The sequence below is a fragment of the Scyliorhinus torazame genome, chromosome 12, assembly GCF_047496885.1.
Source record: "Scyliorhinus torazame isolate Kashiwa2021f chromosome 12, sScyTor2.1, whole genome shotgun sequence".
NCBI classification, from domain to species: domain Eukaryota; kingdom Metazoa; phylum Chordata; class Chondrichthyes; order Carcharhiniformes; family Scyliorhinidae; genus Scyliorhinus; species Scyliorhinus torazame.
The window spans coordinates 39,107,425-39,125,634 of NC_092718.1; the positions used below are offsets into that span (position 1 = coordinate 39,107,425).

The following is an 18,210-nucleotide window of genomic DNA, read 5'->3' on the forward strand; positions in this document are numbered from 1 at the left end:
GAATGCGGAGAATGTTTCAATTATCAAATTGCAGCAATCGACCATTCCACTATCAATTCCCTCCTTACCAAATAGTACATTTAGAAAACACACCCAGACATTGCAATGGTGGTTGGCAACTGTATTTTACTGAAGTTTCACCAAAAGGAATCAATCCTGTGGTTATCGGTTTTGCAATCCAGTTGCTCAATGCCTTCACGATCGGCCAGATTACGGAGAGTAGAAGAAGCATGCCCTTACCTTTTCTTGTGGTTCTGGCACTTTGGGCCTTAAGGATGGCACAAATGAAGAGGAGTAGAGATATTTGTGCCCAGTTGTTCATTTTCTACGTAGAAGGTCTTTTCCTTGTTTGCAGGTTGTAAGTTGTACCCCTTTAACTGGCTGTAAGAGAAAACGAAAGCAAATCAACTCCCCTTACTTTACTGATCAATGGCTAAAAACCTGGCTGCTGCAACATTAAATCGGCCTGGAATTGTTCCTGCCCAAAACTCCTCTGTCTGTGGTGATTGTCTGAGAGTAAAGGGGTGCCAGTGGATTCTGGATGTTGGTTAAGTTTTTTTTATTAGCTGAAGGTCGTGACCTAAAACTGCTCAGGCAGCTGTGATTTGCTCTGGTCAGAGTAGGAACACATTGCGAAAGGATTGCAAAAGCTATCGAGAGCTGGAACACAATGAGAGCTTGATTCCCCCCTACCCCCAAACCCCCGCTTTCAGGAAGGAAAGCCTATCAGAATAGTTTTGCTGTTGAAAAAAAGAGCGATCCGAAATGGTTCAGAATCTCAAAGTGTCACAACTGAATTGTTTTTATTCGTTTACGGGATGTGGGTGTTGCTGGCTGGGCCAGCATTTATTGCCCATTCCTGTGGGCATTGCTGTGGATCTGGAGTCACATGTAGGCCAGACCAGGTAAGAATGACAGATTTCCATCCCTAAAGGACACTAGTGAACCAGATGGATTTTTACCAGATGGAGGGGCTGGTTTAGCACAGGGCTAAATCGCTGGCTTTGAAAGCAGACCAAGGCAGGCCAGCAGCATGGTTCAATTCTCGTACCAGCCTCCCCGAACAGGTGCCGGAATGTGGCGACTAGGGGCTTTTCACAGTAACTTCATTGAAGCCTACTTGTGACAATAAGCCATTTTCATTCATTTCATTTCATGACAATCGAAAATGGATTTATGGTTATTAGACTTTTAATTGCAGGTTTTTTAAAATTCAAATTTTACCATCTGCCATGGTGGGATTTGAACTCTGGTCCCCAGAGCATTATTTTTAGGCCAGCAACAATACTACTACACCATTGCCTCCGCTAATATCTTAAAGGTAAAAGTTACTGGTTTTAGCAGTACCAACATGTTGCACTGTGGATTCTGTTCACGATTCCAAATTAAATGTTTGAAAAGCTCCATGCTGGTCAGAGGGAACAGGAGCTCTCCTTCATGGCTCATAAAAATATCTTGGGCCTCTGTCGCCCTGGGTTTCTTCCCTCCCAATTGAAGACCTTCCAACAGCACCAAATCACCCCCACCCCACTTTCCATCCTTACTTACCTTGGCCAGCGATCATTTCTTGAGCTCCCCTGTGACATCTGGCCCCCTCCCACTGCCAATTTTAACCTTTACCCACCGTCAGTGACAACTTCCCTGTCAATGTTAAGCAGGAGTCAGAATCAGGAAAGGCTAATGTAGCCTGGAAAAAATGGTGTGTGGTTTACCCCCAATTTGGCCCCATGCTTTCCCAAATCCCACCCTCCCCCGTTAAAATTAATCTATATCCATTGCCAATCCTTGCAGACAAATGTGAACTATGACTGGGGCTTGTGTGGCTGGCTCCCTGAGTGCTCAGCCGGGGGGCCGGGGGGCCGGGGGGGGGGGGGGGGTGCAGTGCAGGGTTCACAAAAAATTACAGGGTACAGTCTCTTCTAAAAGGCAGTCTGTCCCTCTTAAATTGAGACTCAATCACAGGGGGCTGCTGCTGAATGTTATTGCTGAAAATCTAAGTGAAGATAGTGGGACCCGAGGGCAGAGAGAGGGCTCCCAGGTTCATGAATTTGGCGCCGGGCTGGAGGCCTTAGTTGCTGGCGGTGCATAAAGGGGAGAGGTCATGTTTTTGTGGGGCGAGCCGGGAGATGCTTAAGGACCATCCTCAGAAGGGAGCAGGTGACAAGGGGGGTTGATTCCGGGGTCTGACTACAAGGACCTGGCAGCAACATCACAAGAATTCGGATGTCCTCACACAGGTGGTCACATGACATTCCTTAGCCACCACACATCTAACCTCTCACACTGCCCAATGCACCACCGCACCCACATCATTTATCTGCAGCAGTCACTGAACGTCCACCTCACCCTCACACACATTCTAATAATGCCAACCTTAAACACGCCTCCACTGCTTCCACATATCTCCAGCTATTCAGAAGTGACAAGCCAAACATAATCACTGAAATTCTTCCTGTTCTTTTGCAGGAGATGAAGGGGCAATTTAGTCTGGCCAATCCACCTAACCTGCACATCTTTGGGTTGTGGGAGTAAGATCCACGCAGACACGGGGAGAATGTGCAAACTCCACACGGACAGTGACCCGGGGCTAGGATCGAACGCGAGTGCTCGATGCTGTGGGGCAGCAGTGCTAACCACTGCGCCACCGTGCCGCCGTTGCAGAACCGTTCTTGTGATAAGACATTGGTCTCAAGCATTGACTCTATTTCTCCCTCCACAGATACTGCCAGACCTTCTGAGTATTTTCCGGTTCTATGGCTCTCGCAATTTCTCTCTTTGTTTCCGATTTACAGAATCTGCAGATTTTCTCTCATCTTTGAAAGTCAGGAATGGTATGGGGCGGGATTTTGGGAAAACTGGCGGGGTGGGCAACTCTGGCGCGAAGGAGTGGCGTAAGGCACTCCGGCATCGGGCCACCCCGAAGGTGCAGAATCGTCCGCACCTTCAGGGGCTAGGCGTCGGAGTGGTTTGCGCCGGGCTTGCCGATGCAGAAGGGGCTCCACCGGCCGGCACGAGTTGGCGCATGTGTGGGGGTGCCAGCGTGTGCTGGCGTCATCCCAGCTCATGCGGAGGGGGAATTAATCTCTGCGTCAGCCATTGCAGACTGTTACGGCGGCCGACGCGGAAGAATAGAGTGCCCCACGGCACAGGCCCACCCGCGGATCGGTGGGCCCTGATCGCGGGCCAGGCTACCGTGGGGGCACCTCCCTGGGCCAGATCCCCCCGCACCCCCCGAGGACCCCGGAGGCTGCTCGCGCAGCCAGGTCCCGCCGGCAAATACCTGTTGTAATTTACGCTGGCGGGACTGGCCGTAAACGGGTGGCCACTCGGCCCATCGCGGGCCAGAGAATCGCCGGGGGGGCTGCTGCCAGCGGCCAGCGACAGGCGCGGCGCAATTCCCGCCCCCGCCAAAACCCCGGCGCCGGAGAATTCGGCAGCAGGAGGGGGCGGGATTCACGCTGCTCCCCGGCGATTCTCCGACCCACCCCTGGGGCGAAATTCTCCGTTATCAGCGGAAAGCCCGCCGATCGGCGCAAAAAACGGCGCAAATCCGACTTGTGTCACGTCGGAAAAATGGGTCGAAAGTCTCCGGCCCGAAATGGGCTAGCAGCGACGTAACGGGATCCGCACTTGCGCAGTGGTTCACGCCGTGCAGCGTCATACGCGCCGCACGGCGTGACGGCTCACAAGGCCACGCCGCTCCCCCCCCACCCGACCGGAACACCCGACCGGAACACCCGACTGGATGGCTGGCCGCCGCTCAGCCCCGAGGTTCGAGTCACGGGATGCGGAGGCGCTCCTGGACGCGGTGGAGCAGAGGAGGGACGCCCTGTATCCCGGGCACGGCCGCAGAGTTGCCCCACGCCACAGCCGGCGTCTGTGGAGGGAAGTGGCAGAGGCCGTCACCGCTGTGGCCCTGACACCACGGACAGGCACCCAGTGCCACAAGAAGGTGAACGACCTCGTCAGAGCAGGCAGGGTGAGCCTCCCCAATATCCCCCCCTCCCCCATATCCCCCCTCCCCATATCCCCCCTCCCCATATCCCCCATATTCCCCCTCCCCCTCCCCCATATCCCCTCTCCCCCATATCCCCCCTTCCCCCATATCCCCCTCCCTATATCCCCCCTTCCCCCATATCCCCCCTCCCCATATCCCCCCTCCCCCATATCCCCCCTCCCCCATACCCCCCTTCCCCCATATCCCCCCTTCCCCATATCCCCCCTTCCCCCATATCCCCCCTCCCCCATATCCCCCTCCCCCATATCCCCCATATCCCCCCTCCCCCATATCCCCCCTCCCCCATATCCCTCCTCCCCCATATCCCCCCTCCCCATATCCCCCCTCCCCCATATCCCCCCTCCCCCATATCCCCCCTCCCCCATATCCCCCATATCCCCCTCCCCATATCCCCCATATCCCCATCCCCCATATCCCCCCTCCCCATATCCCCCCTCCCCATATCCCCCTCCCCATATCCCCCATATCCCCCCTCACCCATATCCCCCATATCCCCCCTTCCCCCAGATCCCCCCTCCCCATATCCCCCCTTCCTCATAACCCCCCTCCCCATATCCCCCCTCCCCCATATCCCCCCTCCCCATATCCCCCCTCCCCCATATTCCCCTCCCCATATCCCCCCTCCCCCATATCCCCCCTCCCCCATATCCCCCTCCCCCATATCCCCCATATCCCCCCTCCCCCATATCCCCCCTCCCCCATATCCCCCCTTCCCCCATATCCCCCCTCCCCCATATCCCCCCTCCCCATATCCCCAAGTGAATCCAGCCCTAACCTTAACCTCTGCAATGCACGCGCAACCGATGGCGTGCATTCATCTACCTGCCTAACAGTGTTGCCTTTTACCCCTGCCACCCCCCCCCCCCCCCACAGGATAAGCGCGCACACAACCATAGGGAGCATGTGAGGGCTGGAGGAGGCCCCGCTGATGAGAGGCCACTGACCGAACACGAGGAAAGGGCCCTGGAACTGGCTGGCGGACCTGACGACCGGGAGGTTGCTGATGCAGAGGTCGGGGGCGTAGTAGCAAGTGAGCCACCGACAGCCTGTCCCCATATCCCCCCTCCCCTATATCCCCCTCCCCCATATCACCTGATCACTGCCTGATGTCTAACCATGCATGCTTCATTGTGTATCGCAGGACCAAACGTCCAGGCACCCATCCCCGCAGATGCAGACCGCCCGCAGGATGCCCCTCGGAGGCCACGGGAGACGGAGAGACCCGGACCCTCCAGCATGCAACGCCCGCAGGATGCCCCTCGCACACCACGGGAGACGGAGAGACCCGCACCCTCCAGCATGCGACGCCCGCAGGATGCCCCTCGCACACCACGGGAGACGGAGAGACCCGCACCCTCCAGCATGCGACGCCCGCAGGATGCCCCTCGGAGGCCACAGGAGACGGAGAGACCCGGACCCTCCAGCATGCGACGCCCGCAGGATGCCCCTCGGAGGCCACGGGAGACGGAGAGACCCGGACCCTCCAGCATGCGACGCCCGCAGGATGCCCCTCGCACAGCACGGGAGACGGAGAGACCTGGAGCAACAGGGAGACGACACCCCCGTCACGTGCGGGAGTGACCACCCAGCGACGAGGGGGGCAGCCACAGGCCCCTGTCACATCTGAGCCAGGACACCACTACCCGGGACACCACTACCCGGGACAGCACTGCCCAGGACACCCCTACCCGGGACAGCAATGCCCAGGAAGACGAAATACCGGACAGTGACTCAGAGTGGATGGGTGGAGACGAACCCCCACCCCAAAGTGCCATGGACTCAGAGTGGGACGAAGAGCACGACACAACGCCACTGCTGTCACCAACACCCTCCACCATCGCAAAAACACTCACCTCGGTTGGGCACTTTAGTGATGAGGCGTCTGGTACACTCACTGGTGCGCACAACACAGCCGTCCCGGTACAGCAGGTGGAGGTAGGAGCAGTAGAGGGGCCGGGCGGTCGGAGGGCAGCCCAGCCCAAGCGATCATCTGCCGCCCAGATGGATCCCGGGTTCCTGGAGTTACCACACCCACACATAGATCTGATGCAACCACCGACCCGGAGACGAGCGAAGAGGGTGACGGGCGGCTTGCGGCGGCTGCAGTCGCAGGTGGAGGAGTCCACCCATGTCCAGGAGCTGGGAGTGGTGCCGGTCATGCGTGCCACCCAAGCTGACACCGCATGGGTGGCGTCCGCGGTGGAGGCAATGGGTGCGACGGTGTCAGACATGGGGAACGGTTTGCGAGGCCTGGGGCTTACCGTGCAGGCGGCGTCTGTGGCCCAGGAAATGGCTGTCCTCTCACAGGAGGCCATGAGCCAATGCCAGCGCCAGATGGCAGAGGCGCTCAACGCCATAGCCCAGTCTCTGCAGCCCATGGCCCAGTCTCAGCAGGCCATGGCCCAGTCTCAGCAGGCCATGGCCCAGTCTCTGCAGGCCATCGCTGAGGGCATCGGCGCCAGTGGCCATGTGCGAGCCAGCGTCACACTGTCACAGACAGGGTTTGCCAACCCCCTGGGCTCCATGGCTGCAAACCTGCAGACCCCTGTCGATACCAGCACGGGCCTCCAGGACTGGCCAGATGTCGGGGGGGCGTCGGATGGCCAGTCCGTTCGCATCCCCCACCCATGTAGGCGCCTGGGGGCCATCGGGCACCCCGAGGGAGGAGGAGGTGGTGTGGCCCGTCCCGGCTCGCCCTGTAGGGGAGGTCCCGGTACACCGCGACACCTCGGACTCCCCCCCTTCCGTCCCAGGTGCATCGGGTGGGCAACGGGCAGGACAGGCTGGCAGCTCGCCATCCCAGTTGCCCGGGCCGCAGCCTGTCCCATCTAGGCCAGGACGCCCCAGGAAACGGCCGCCAAAGGGACCCAGTGTCAGAGGGCAGGAATCACAGGAGTCCACCTCCAGTTCTGCTGTGCCGTCTGGGGAACCACGTAGACGTAGTCAAAGGGCCCGTAAGGCCAAACAATTAGACACTGAGTAAGTTGGCACGGGTGCAGGGCACAGATGAGTTTTAGGGGCTAGGGCACGTGCATGAACTCCTTTGGTTATTAAAGTCAATGTTACACCTACAGAAGCTGCCTTTGTGCTCTGTCCAAAGCGTGCGGGGGTGTCATGTACATTGAGCGCAAGTGTGTGTGTGAGGGGTGGTCTTACCTCAGCCCCAGGTGAGTCTGCCCCCTTCCCCCTGGGCCGCCATCAACATCCCCCGGGCAGAGGACGGGACCATGCGCTGCAGTGTCACAGCCGCATGCAGGGATGGTCCGGGTGGATGGTGGTACTGTGGCCATGGGTCAGACATAGTCCAACGATGTAGAGCCAGGAGCTCACCGCAGGGCGGGTTGTCATCATCCTCCATGGCCTGCAATAGACACGCGTCCACCCGCAACTGTGTGAGCCCGGCCCGTTGTGCCGCAGGTGGATCGGCAATGGGGGGGGGTGGTCTGCATGCGGGTGGGGTGGGTGGGGTTGGGGAGGGGGGTGAGGGTCCTGGGTGGGTGGATGGGTGGGGGGGGTGGGTGGTCGGTTGTTGCCATGGTGTGCGGTCTGTGGCCATACTACCCGATTCCCAATCCCATCTAGTCAGTGAAGCGGGCGGCTATCAGTCTGCCCCGTGCCCGCTGGGCCAGCCGGTAACGGTGGACAGCCACCCGCCTGTGTCTACCCCGTCTGCCCTGACCATTATCCCCATCCCCCTCATCTGGGGAGGACTGCGCCTCTTCCTGCTGCTCCTCCACTCCGCCCTCCTCTGCCTGCGGCACATCGCCCCTCTGCTGGGCTATGTTGTGCAGGACGCAGCACACCACAATGATGCGGCCGACCCTATCTGACCGATACTGGAGGGCGCCCCCAGAGAGGTCCAGGCACCTGAAACGCATCTTCAGCACGCCAAAGCACCTCTCTATCACTCCCCTTGTCGCTACATGGTCATCATTGTAGCGGTTCTCCGCCTCATTGCGTGGCCTCCGTATAGGCGTCATCAGCCACGATCGCAATGGGTAGCCCCTGTCGCCCAGCAATCAGCCCCTCAGCCGGGGATGGCGTCCCTCGTACATGCCGGGGATGGATGACCGCGACAACACGTATGAGTCGTGTACACTGCCTGGGTAACGGGCGCAGACGTGCAGGATCATCATGCGGTGGTCGCAGACCACCTGTATGTTCATCGAATAGGTCCCCTTCCGATTGGTGAACACGGCCCTGTTCTCTGCAGGTGGCCGCACGGCGACGTGCATCCCATCGATCGCGCCCTGGACCATGGGGAACCCGGCCACGGCAGAGAAGCCCACGGCCCGGGCACCTTGGCTGGCCCTGTCCACGGGGAAGCGGATGTAGCGGTGCGCCATGGCATATAGGGCATCTGTCACTGCCCGGATGCACCGATGCACCGATGTCTGCGATATGCCGGACAGGTCCCCACTCGGTGCCTGGAATGACCCCGTTGCATAAAAGTTCAGGGCCATCGTAACCTTGACGGAAACGGGGAGAGGGTGTCCCCCGCCAGTGCCACGCGGTGACAGGTGTGCCAGCAGGTGGCAGATGTGTGCCACGGTTTCCCGCCTCATCCGGAGTCTCCTCCTGCATTCCCGGTCCGTGAGGTCCTGGTATGACTGCCGGGACCGGTACACACGGGGCGCCCTCGGGTGCCTCCGTTGCCATGGGGCCGCGACGTCCTCCTCCCCCTCCTCGTCCTGTCGGTCAGGTGTCCCTCCAGCCTGGGCGGCTGCCGCCTGTCCCTCTGCGGCGGCCTGTGCCGCCTCACTGGCATGCTCCTCCTCCTCCTCCTCATCCAGGGCAACATAGACATGAGCGGCTGCCGCCACGGCGGCCAACATCGCTGGATGATCGGAAAACATGACGGCCTGGTGGGGGGGGAGGGGAACGACGACATGTCATCATTGCCCATATCCCCTCCTCCCCCCAGCCAGGTGGCATGGACCACATGGGTCCAACTGTTGGAGGCTGGCACCTGGCCAGGTGGACCAACTCACTTGCCCTCGCATCCCCCTCCCCGGCACGGACCCCCCCCATCCCCCTCCCCGGCACGGACCCCCCATCCCCCTCCCCGGCACGGACCCCCCCCCAACCTCCACCCCGGCACGGACCCCCCCCCAACCTCCAACCCAGCACGGACCCCCCCCCAACCTCCACCCCGGCACGGACCCCCCATCCCCCTCCCCGGCATGGACCCCCTCCTGGCACTCCCCCGGAGCCCTGCCTACTCTAACCCCCCCCCCCCCCCCCCCCCCCCCCCCCCCGCCGCACACACACACACACACACACAACCCGAGACACATCTCTCCTCACACATTCAGACTGCGGCCACGCCATCGCCTGCCCAGAGCCAACCCCCCAGGCCGTCACTCACCTCCACGCTGGTCGGCGTGAACCTGGAGCACAGGGTCACGCCGATTAAAAGGAGGTTTAATTTACGTCGACGTGAACGGTCATCACGTCGACGGGACTTCGGCCCATCCGGAAGGGAGAATATCGGCAGGCCGAAAATCGGCTGCCTTGCGCAGACCCGTGACATTCTCCGACGGCAGCGGCGGCATTAACGCCCCGCCGACTTTTCTCCCTTCGGAGACTTCGGCAACCGGCGGGGGCGGGATTCACGGCGGCCGGCGGCCATTCTCCGACCCGCTGGGGGGTCGGAGAATGACGCCCCTGATCTCTGCTTTCCTTCATGGCAGATTATTCCAAACAAATCTCACGCTTTCCTGATGGATGTTTGATTTAAATGTCCTCTTCATTTATTAAATGAATATTCTTCAGTCCAAGTTCCCTAGCTTATACTGAAGCAGTTCTTAATTTTTTTATACAGAGTACTGCAAAAGGTAGTTCATAGAATCATAGAATCACAGAATTTACAGTGCAGAAGGAGGCCATTCGGCCCATCAAGTCTGCACCATCCTTGGAGAGAGCACCCTACCCAAGCCCACACGCCCACCCTATCCCCGTAACCCAGTAACCCCACCTAATCATTTGGACACTAAGGGACGATTTGGAATGGCCAGTCTATCTAACCTGCACATCTTTGGAATGTGGGAGGAAACCCATGCAGACACGGGGATAACGTGCAGACTCCACACAGACAGTAACCCAAGCTGGGAATCGAACACACTTTTTGCATGCAGGCATTTTACAAGCTTGTTTCTGTCAGTCCCATTTCAGGAATATCAGTCTCACACCCATACCCACACACTCACACACAGATGAAGTTCATCCAAGTGTTTTCTTACCTTTCTGTCAAAACAGACACTCCTTCAGGAATGATAGTAATTTCCTGTTGTCTCAGAGATATTACCATAGCAACAGAAAAAAAACACTCTAATTTGCAACAGGATGTGCGTAAGAGTAGTATGTGCTTAACATACCTCAGGATGTTCTTATTTATAGATACACGACTTTGTGCCCATAAAAAGATGGCACAATGCAATACAGACTTTCAGTCTAACAGAGAAGTGTAGCCATCTGGGATGGCCACTTCCAACTAGGTGCAGAGAAACTCGCGAAGCCTGGCGGGTAAAATGGACAAGCCAAGACTCAGGCAGGCTCAGAGCCTGAAATGCATATTTGTCAGCAAAAGTCCAGACGGTATCGAAACTCCGTCCAATTAGCATTTTAATGGGGCCGATTAGCATTTAATGGCCCATCTACTCCGAGACAAAGGACTGGTACTCGAGCAACCGGGACAGTCCCAGACATTTCGGCGCCACTCCCTGTTCAAGGGAAATGCAAACAACGGGGTCAGTAACCGCTTGGGACGCACCCAGCCATCCAGATCCCCGCCCACTTATTGGTTAGGAATCGAACGGAGTGATCAGGTATCACCCAATTAGTAAGGCGCAAATCGGAGGACCGCCCAAAAGAGCGCGAAAACCCCCTGAGTATAAGGAGAAGAGCCCGCCACATGTTCGTGCTCTCTTGGACCTGGTACCCCGGTCACGGCCAGCTCCAAGTGCAGCAACACCAGAAGCGAGTCCAATTCAACGCTCGCTACCAGACGGATGAGCCCAGCTGAGCAGCAGTTACTCCCTTGGATTCGATAGATCCAGAATCGAACAGCAGCCACTGTTCCTCTGACCTAAGCTGGGTGTTCGAAGTTAAGTACAGGTTGTCTTAGTCGATAGGTGTAATTAACTAGTACTGTTTATGTTGCATGACTAACTGTGTGTAAATAAAGTACCCTTGACCTTGAACTAACTAACTGGTGCTTGGCCCTTTGATCGATAACCGGTCGAAACTTGTGGTGGTATCATTTGATACCTGGCGACTCTAAGCATTCGGACATAGATAACATAGAAAGGGAAAATTCACTGATTGCCATAATTGGAACAGAGCCACAGAAAGGACAGAGAACAGAGTATAGGAAAGAAATGTCAGCAGAAGGATGCAGATCTATGGGAAGGGAGTAAGGCAGTGGGGATACAGTGATCCTTCACCTTCTCCTGGAGGTAGTACAGCAAAGGTTTACCAGACTGATTCCTGGGGTGGCGGGGCTGACATATGAGGAGCGATCGAGCCGGTTAGGATTTATTTGCTGGAGTCCAGAACTAAGGGTCACGGTCTGAGGGCACAGGGTAGACGATTTTGGACTTAGATGAGGAGAAATTTCTTCACCTAGAAAGCGGTGAGCCTATGGAATTCGCGAGCACAGAAAGTAGTTGAGGCTAAAGCATAGCGGGCGGGGTCTACCATCCGTATTGCGCCTGAAAGCGGCACAGCGGGGCTGATAGATCCCTCTTCTGGGATCTACCTGATTCACCACGTCTCGCAAGATCTAATGCGATCTTGCGAGATGTCGCTATCTGAATCCTGCCCATTGTGGATGGGATCAGTATGTTGGAAATTTGCATAATAGAGTGAGACAGCTAGCCTCACTCTGATCTGCACTCTCCTGATCTACCCGAGGCGTTGGGGTCTAACACCTACAGCTCGGAGACGTCGGATGAGTGCCGTTCAGTGCTGGTCCCCACAAACGGAAACCAGGTGGAATGGCACTTATGGGGGTCTCCCAGGGGATCGCAGGCCCCCAGGTGGTTGCCCTCTGGGCAGGGTGGCACCCTGGCACTGCCACCTGGGTGCCAGGCTGGCATTTTTTCCATGTTGGGGATCGGGCCCAGGGGTGCCCTGTGTGTTTGAGGTGGGGTGTGGGGGGGGCCCGAGGGCTCCAGTATTGGTGAGTTGAGTCTTTGGGGAGGGCTCGGGGTTCACATCGGCGTGGGTCGAGAGATCAGGAGGCCATCTAAAAATCATGTTGTGGTCTCTTCCTGCACTGAGGAGTACTGGCAAGCGGAGCTCCTCGGTGCAGGGAATGGGACTAAGTGTGACCTCGCGGGGGAGTGGGATTCCCTGCTGAGGCCCCAAATTGTAACTGAGTCCCGATAGCGAGTGTGTCGTCTGTCGGTGCTGCGAATGCTGGGTAACACCTGGCTAAACAAGCTCGTCACAGGACTCTGTTCTAATCTGGTTAGATCATGCCCAGGATGTTTTCAAGAAAGAGTTAGAATCATAGAATAGAATCACAGAATCATAGAATCCCTACAGTGCAGAAGGAGGCCATTTGGCCACTAGAGCTTACACTGACTCTTCAAAAGAACACCCTCACCTTGGCTCACCCCATGTTCAGCCATGACCATGATGAATGTGGGAAGCAGTCTCAAAGGGCCGCGTGGCCTTCACTTGCTCCTATTTTCAATGTTTCTATGCTAGGACCAGCACAGGCACAATGGGCTGAATGGCCTCCTCTTATGCTGTAGACTTTTATATTCCTCTGCTTTGTAAGCTGTTGACAGGGCAAGGTGGCCCAAGATGTGTGGGCGGAGAGGGGTGGGGACGTAAGCCCTTGAATCTGTTGATGCAATGGTCCAATTCTGGAGCAGAGATTAAGAGGGAGGCCAAATTCAGAGAAAAACGTTTTTTCAGTTCCAATTTTATTTTCTTCACTCCCTCACACACACAATGAGTGCAGCACATTACACAGACACTAACGTCCCAGCCGGGAGCAGGGATGGAAAAGGGCAGCTTAATTGTCTATGAGCGGAATGTGGGATGGAACTTGACTCTGTCTGAATTCACCTCTACTTTTGTCAGTGCCGGCATTTTCCATAGGAAGGCCGTGTGGGAGGATTTGATCTGCTTGACTCCATGTCCAGGGTGCGTGGTGGGCAGCCTCGCTGACCTGCTAGGATTTCCGTCCTTGAACAGTCCTCCACGATCTTAGCTAAATTGGAAAGTAGTCAGTGGCTAGACTGAGGTGCTTGATTCTGATAGCGATGGTTCACCTTCTCCAGATTGGGCGTTAGTTTCTCTAAAAAGGTACTTTTTTCCCCCCTTTTGACTCACTGGCCCAGGCGGACAAGTCATAGAATCATAGAATTTACAGAGAAGAAGGAGACCATTCGGCCCATCGAGTTTGCACCAGCTCCTGGAAAGAGCACCCTACTTAAGCCCACGCCTCCACCCTATCCCCATCACCCAAGCTAACCTTTTTTTTTTGAACACTAAGGGTAATTTATCATGGCCAATCCACCTAACCTGCAATTCTTTGGACTGTGGGAGGAAACCGGAGCACACAGAGGAAACCCACGCAGACACGGGGAGAACGTGCAGATTCCGCACAGACAGGGACCCAAGCCGGGAATCGAACCTGGGACGCTGGAGCTGTGAAGCAACTGTGCTAACCCTGTGCTACTGTGACTCTACTGTATAAGGGCCACAGCATTACCTGGCCAGTGCTGCTGATGTGCCCTAACAGAAGCTGGAGTCTGACCTAACCACATAATTACCCATGTTTCGGATTCAGGATCGGGATATGCAGTGCAGACTACGGAGTAAAAGATGTTAATTAGACAATTAACTGTCTAATTAGCTGTGAAGCAACAATACTACCCATTGTGCTACCGTGCTGCCCTAAAAGTAAGTAAGTACTTTTAATAAAAAGCTACTGTGCAGTTCACTCATAGTGCAAGAGGAGCCACATTCAACTCAAAATCAACACAGAGCATTGGTTAAAGATTAAAACCACAGACTTCCAGGAAGCTGAGTTCTACATAGCTGCTGTTCGGAGAGGTATCTTCAAACCATCTTTACAATCTTGCCTTCTCTGATAAACAGTCTGCAAGAACTATCCTGCCTCTCCAAAGCCTTACAGCATCATGTGTCATCGCTCTGCCAGTCACAAGCGCAATTCCAGGAAATTCAGTGATGCACTGAATCAGACACTGAGCACAAAATGAGCAGATGCTTTTGGCAGTCTAGGGGATCTGGCTCCACAGGCCGAAGATATCAGCATTCCGAGCAGTAACAATTTGTGCAGCCATATGGGAAGGTGACAGACAGTCCGCAGTGAGCGTGAAGGTGGTTACTCCCACTTTCTGCGCGGCTGTCCCCCTGAAATATTACCCCCCGTGGTGCGGTGATGTGAGGAGCCTCCATTCCAAAGCCAGTGATAGGTGCTTCAGACTCCAGTTTCAAGGTGTCAGGGGATCAGATGGAGAAGTTTTATTCAGGACTTCATCACCCCCACCCCCACATTGCTGCCCAGAGGTCTTCTCCATTGCAATGGGAGTCCGCTGCAGCAGGACTCAACACTGACAAAGCTGAGGCCTTTTGGGCCAATGCTGTGACTGACTCCCAGCTGGAATTACAGGGCGGGATCTTCCAATTTCGCCCATTGCCAGGGTTGTCCTGTCCACCAGCCTTTGGTTGGGCTGCCAAATCTTCCGCTATGGGGTGGCCGGAACACCCCGGTCACAGTGTGTGTGTCAGGAAGAAGGTAGGCCCGTGCACCCAGAGCGTTGCAGCGCCATCAGTTGGCATAGTACACTGAACAACAGGCCTACTACAATCCAACGAAGCTTCCACTTCTGTCTGACTCATTCATTCACTCATTCACTCACTCACTGTGGTAGTACCAGGTATTGCGGTACCTGAGAGGTGGATGACCATTGGTTAGACCCAGGAGTCTACCATTGGCTGATGTACATAGTTCCGCCCTGAGAGGCGGAGTATAAGAACCAGTGCCGGCCCAGCAGCCTTCAATTTCTGTATCGAAGCTGCTGGGGAAGAGTTCTAGCAGATTAAAGCCTTCAGTTATGAATCACTTTGTCTTGAGAGTAATTGATTGCGCATCACTCACTCACTCACTCACTCACTCACCCATCCCTGGAACTCATCACCCATTTTCTAAAGGTGATTAGGATGCCCAATGTATTTCCTGTTTGAAAACCGGGGAGTTGGGCAAATACTCATTGGCATGCTTTATTTGCATTCATAGGGGATTAAGTGAAGCTCTCGCACATTTTGTACAACAGCAGTTTCAGAGTGCCTTAAATAACCGGCTGGGGGATGTGCCAATCTGGCAGGATTGTGACAGGAATGATTCACCGCGTGATTTCCCAGCATCCACAGGGGTTCTACACTGGGTGATGCTGAACCAGCCATGTATAAATGCCACACTGGCAAGGGGAAGTGGTATCAGCAGATCTGTGTTTTACAAAGGTCTTAGTTACCGGGAATGATCTGTTCTGTCCGTTTGACTGGGTTTTTGTTCAAGGGGCAATTTTAACTCGACCTGCCCAGTGGAAACTGGGCAATGAAAATGCCCCAGGTTACTGGAAATCCACCCAGACCCTGGCAAACATGGGGCTGAATTCTCCGATTTTGAGGCTATTTCCCAACACCGGCGTTTTACGACAGAAAAAATGGTGTAAAACGGCCACCGATCCTCCATTTGGCTGGGGGCTAGCAGCCGAGCTGCGTAGAGCACCAGGCACGAGCTGCTGATACGGCCCGGAGAATTGGCGGGTCCGTGGCCGCGCATGCGCACAGTGGCGGCCTGCTGTGGCCACTCCATGCAACATGCCGCCGGCCGCTCGTGGACCCCACCTGCGAAATAGTGCCCCCCCCCCCCCTTTGGCCGGCTCGCGCGCCCCGGACCACCCCCCAACAGTGCCCCCAGTCCCAGGCAAAGTCTTTCCTGCCTGCGGATCGGCCCTCCCCCGACTGTGGCGGCGCTGGGCTGAGTCCGCAGCCGCCACGCCGAGTTCAAGACGGATGAGACCACACGCGGCCGATGCCATCGGGAACTCGGCCGGTCTGGGGCGGAGCATCGAGGGGGTGGGGTGGGCCTCAAGCAATGTCCTGAGGCCGTCGATATGGTCGTGAACGGGGATTCTCCGGCCGATCGCTGAACGCGATTTCGACGTCGACAACCGTAAAATCCTGCCCAGGATTTTTGCTCAACGTACTGGATGAGGCGATAAAGAGGCCCGAATAGGCACGATTGAGTGGCATCAGGCTGAGTGCTTCTCAGGCAGCACAAGGAAGGCTGTGGCCTCCCTTGCCATGATCTCCCTTATCATGCCCTCCCCTGTCAGACCCTCCCCAGATCCCCCTCCTCCGGCAACTACCTCGTCAAAAAGAAAAGGAGGCATTTGTCAGGGCTAGAAGGCTGGGAACAGATGAAGCCTGTGTGGAATATAAGGAAAGTAGGAAGGAACTTAAGCAAGGTGTCAGGAGTGTTAAAAGGGGTCATGAAAGGTCTTTTTGGCATATAGGGTTAAGGAAAATCCCAAGGCTTTTTACACGTACATAAAAAGCAAGAGGGTAGCCAGGGAAAGGGTTGGCCCACTGAAGGACAGGCGAGGGAATCTATGTGTGGAGCCAGAGGAACTGGGCGAGGTACTAAATGAATACTTTGCATCAGTATTCACCAAAGAGAAGGAATTAGTGGATGTTGAGCCTGGAGAAGGGTGTGTAGATAGCCTGGGTCACATTGAAATCCAAAAAGGCAAGGTGTTGGGCGTCTTGAAAAATATTGAGGTAGATAAGTCCCCAGGGCCTGATGGGATCTACCCGAGAATACTGAAGGAGGCTAGAGAGGAAATTGCTGAGGCCTTGACAGAAATCTTTGGATCCTCACTGTCTTCAGGTGATGTCCCGGAGGACTGGAGAATATTGTTCCTTTGTTTAAGAAGGGTAGCAAGGATAATCCAGGGAACTACAGGTTGATGAGCCTTACGTCAGTGGTAGGGAAATTACTGGAGAGAATTCTTCGAGACAGGATCTACTCCCATTTGGAAGCAAATGGACGTATTAGCAAGTGGCAGCACGGTTTTGTGAAGGGGAGGTCGTGTCTCACTAACTTGATAGAGTTTTTTGAGGAGGTCACAAAGATGATTGATGCAGGTAGGGCAGTGGATGTTGTCTATATGGACTTCAGTAAGGCCTTTGACAAGGTCCCTCATGGCAGACTGGTACAAAAGGTGAAGTCACACGGGATCAGGGGTGAGCTGGCAAGGTGGATACAGAACTGGCTAGGTCATAGAAGGCAGAGAGTAGCAATGGAAGGGTGCTTTTCTGATTGGAGGGCTGTGACTAGTGGTGTTCCGCAGGGATCAGTGCTGAGACCTTTGCTGTTCGTAGTATATATAAATGATTTGGAGGAAAATGTAACTGGTCTGATTGTACGTTTGCAGACGACACAAAGGTTGGTGGAATTGTGGATAGCGATGAGGACTGTCAGAGGGTACAGCAGGATTTAGATCGTTTGGAGACTTGGGCGGAGAGATGGCAAATGGAGTTTAATCCGGACAAAGGTAAGGTAATGCATTTTGGAAGGTCTAATGCAGGTAGGGAATATACAGTGAATGGTAGAACCCTCAAGAGTATTGACAGTCAGAGAGATCCAGGTGTACAGGTCCACAGGTCACTGAAAGGGGCAACACAGGTGGAGAAGGTAGTCAAGAAGGCATACGGCATGCTTGCCTTCATTGGCCGGGGCATTGAGTATAAAAATTGGCAAGTCATGTTGCAGCTGTTAAGAACCTTAGTTAGGCCACACTTGGAGTATACTGTTTAATTCTGGTCACCACATTACCAGAAGGATGTGGAGGCTTTAGAGAGGGTGCAGAAGAGATTTACCAGGATGTTGCCTGGTATGGAAGGCATTAGCTATGAGGAGAGGTTGAATAAACCCGATTTGTTCTCACTGGAACGACGGAGGTTGAGGGGCGACCTGATAGAGGTCAACAAAATCATGAGGGGCATAGACAGAGTGGATAGTCAGAGGCTTTTCCCTGGGGTAGCGGGGTCAATTACCAGGGGGCATAGGTTTAAGGTGCGAGGGGCAAGGTTTAGAGGAGATGCACGAGGCAAGTTTTTTACACAGAAGGTAGTGGGTGTCT

At 55.4% G+C, this 18,210-nt stretch overlaps 1 protein-coding gene across 1 annotated transcript in view; it reads right to left on the reverse strand.

The window, feature by feature from the left end:
• The window catches only part of lipca (lipase, hepatic a), a 118,614-nt gene extending 118,067 nt beyond the window's left edge, over positions 1-547 (reverse strand). The window contains exon 1 of the mRNA XM_072470714.1: positions 241-547. Coding sequence (XP_072326815.1) covers positions 241-322 — 82 coding nt within the window. The 5' untranslated portion in view covers positions 323-547. The remainder of the gene's footprint in view (positions 1-240) is intronic.
• Between the last annotated feature and the right edge of the window lie 17,663 nt (positions 548-18,210).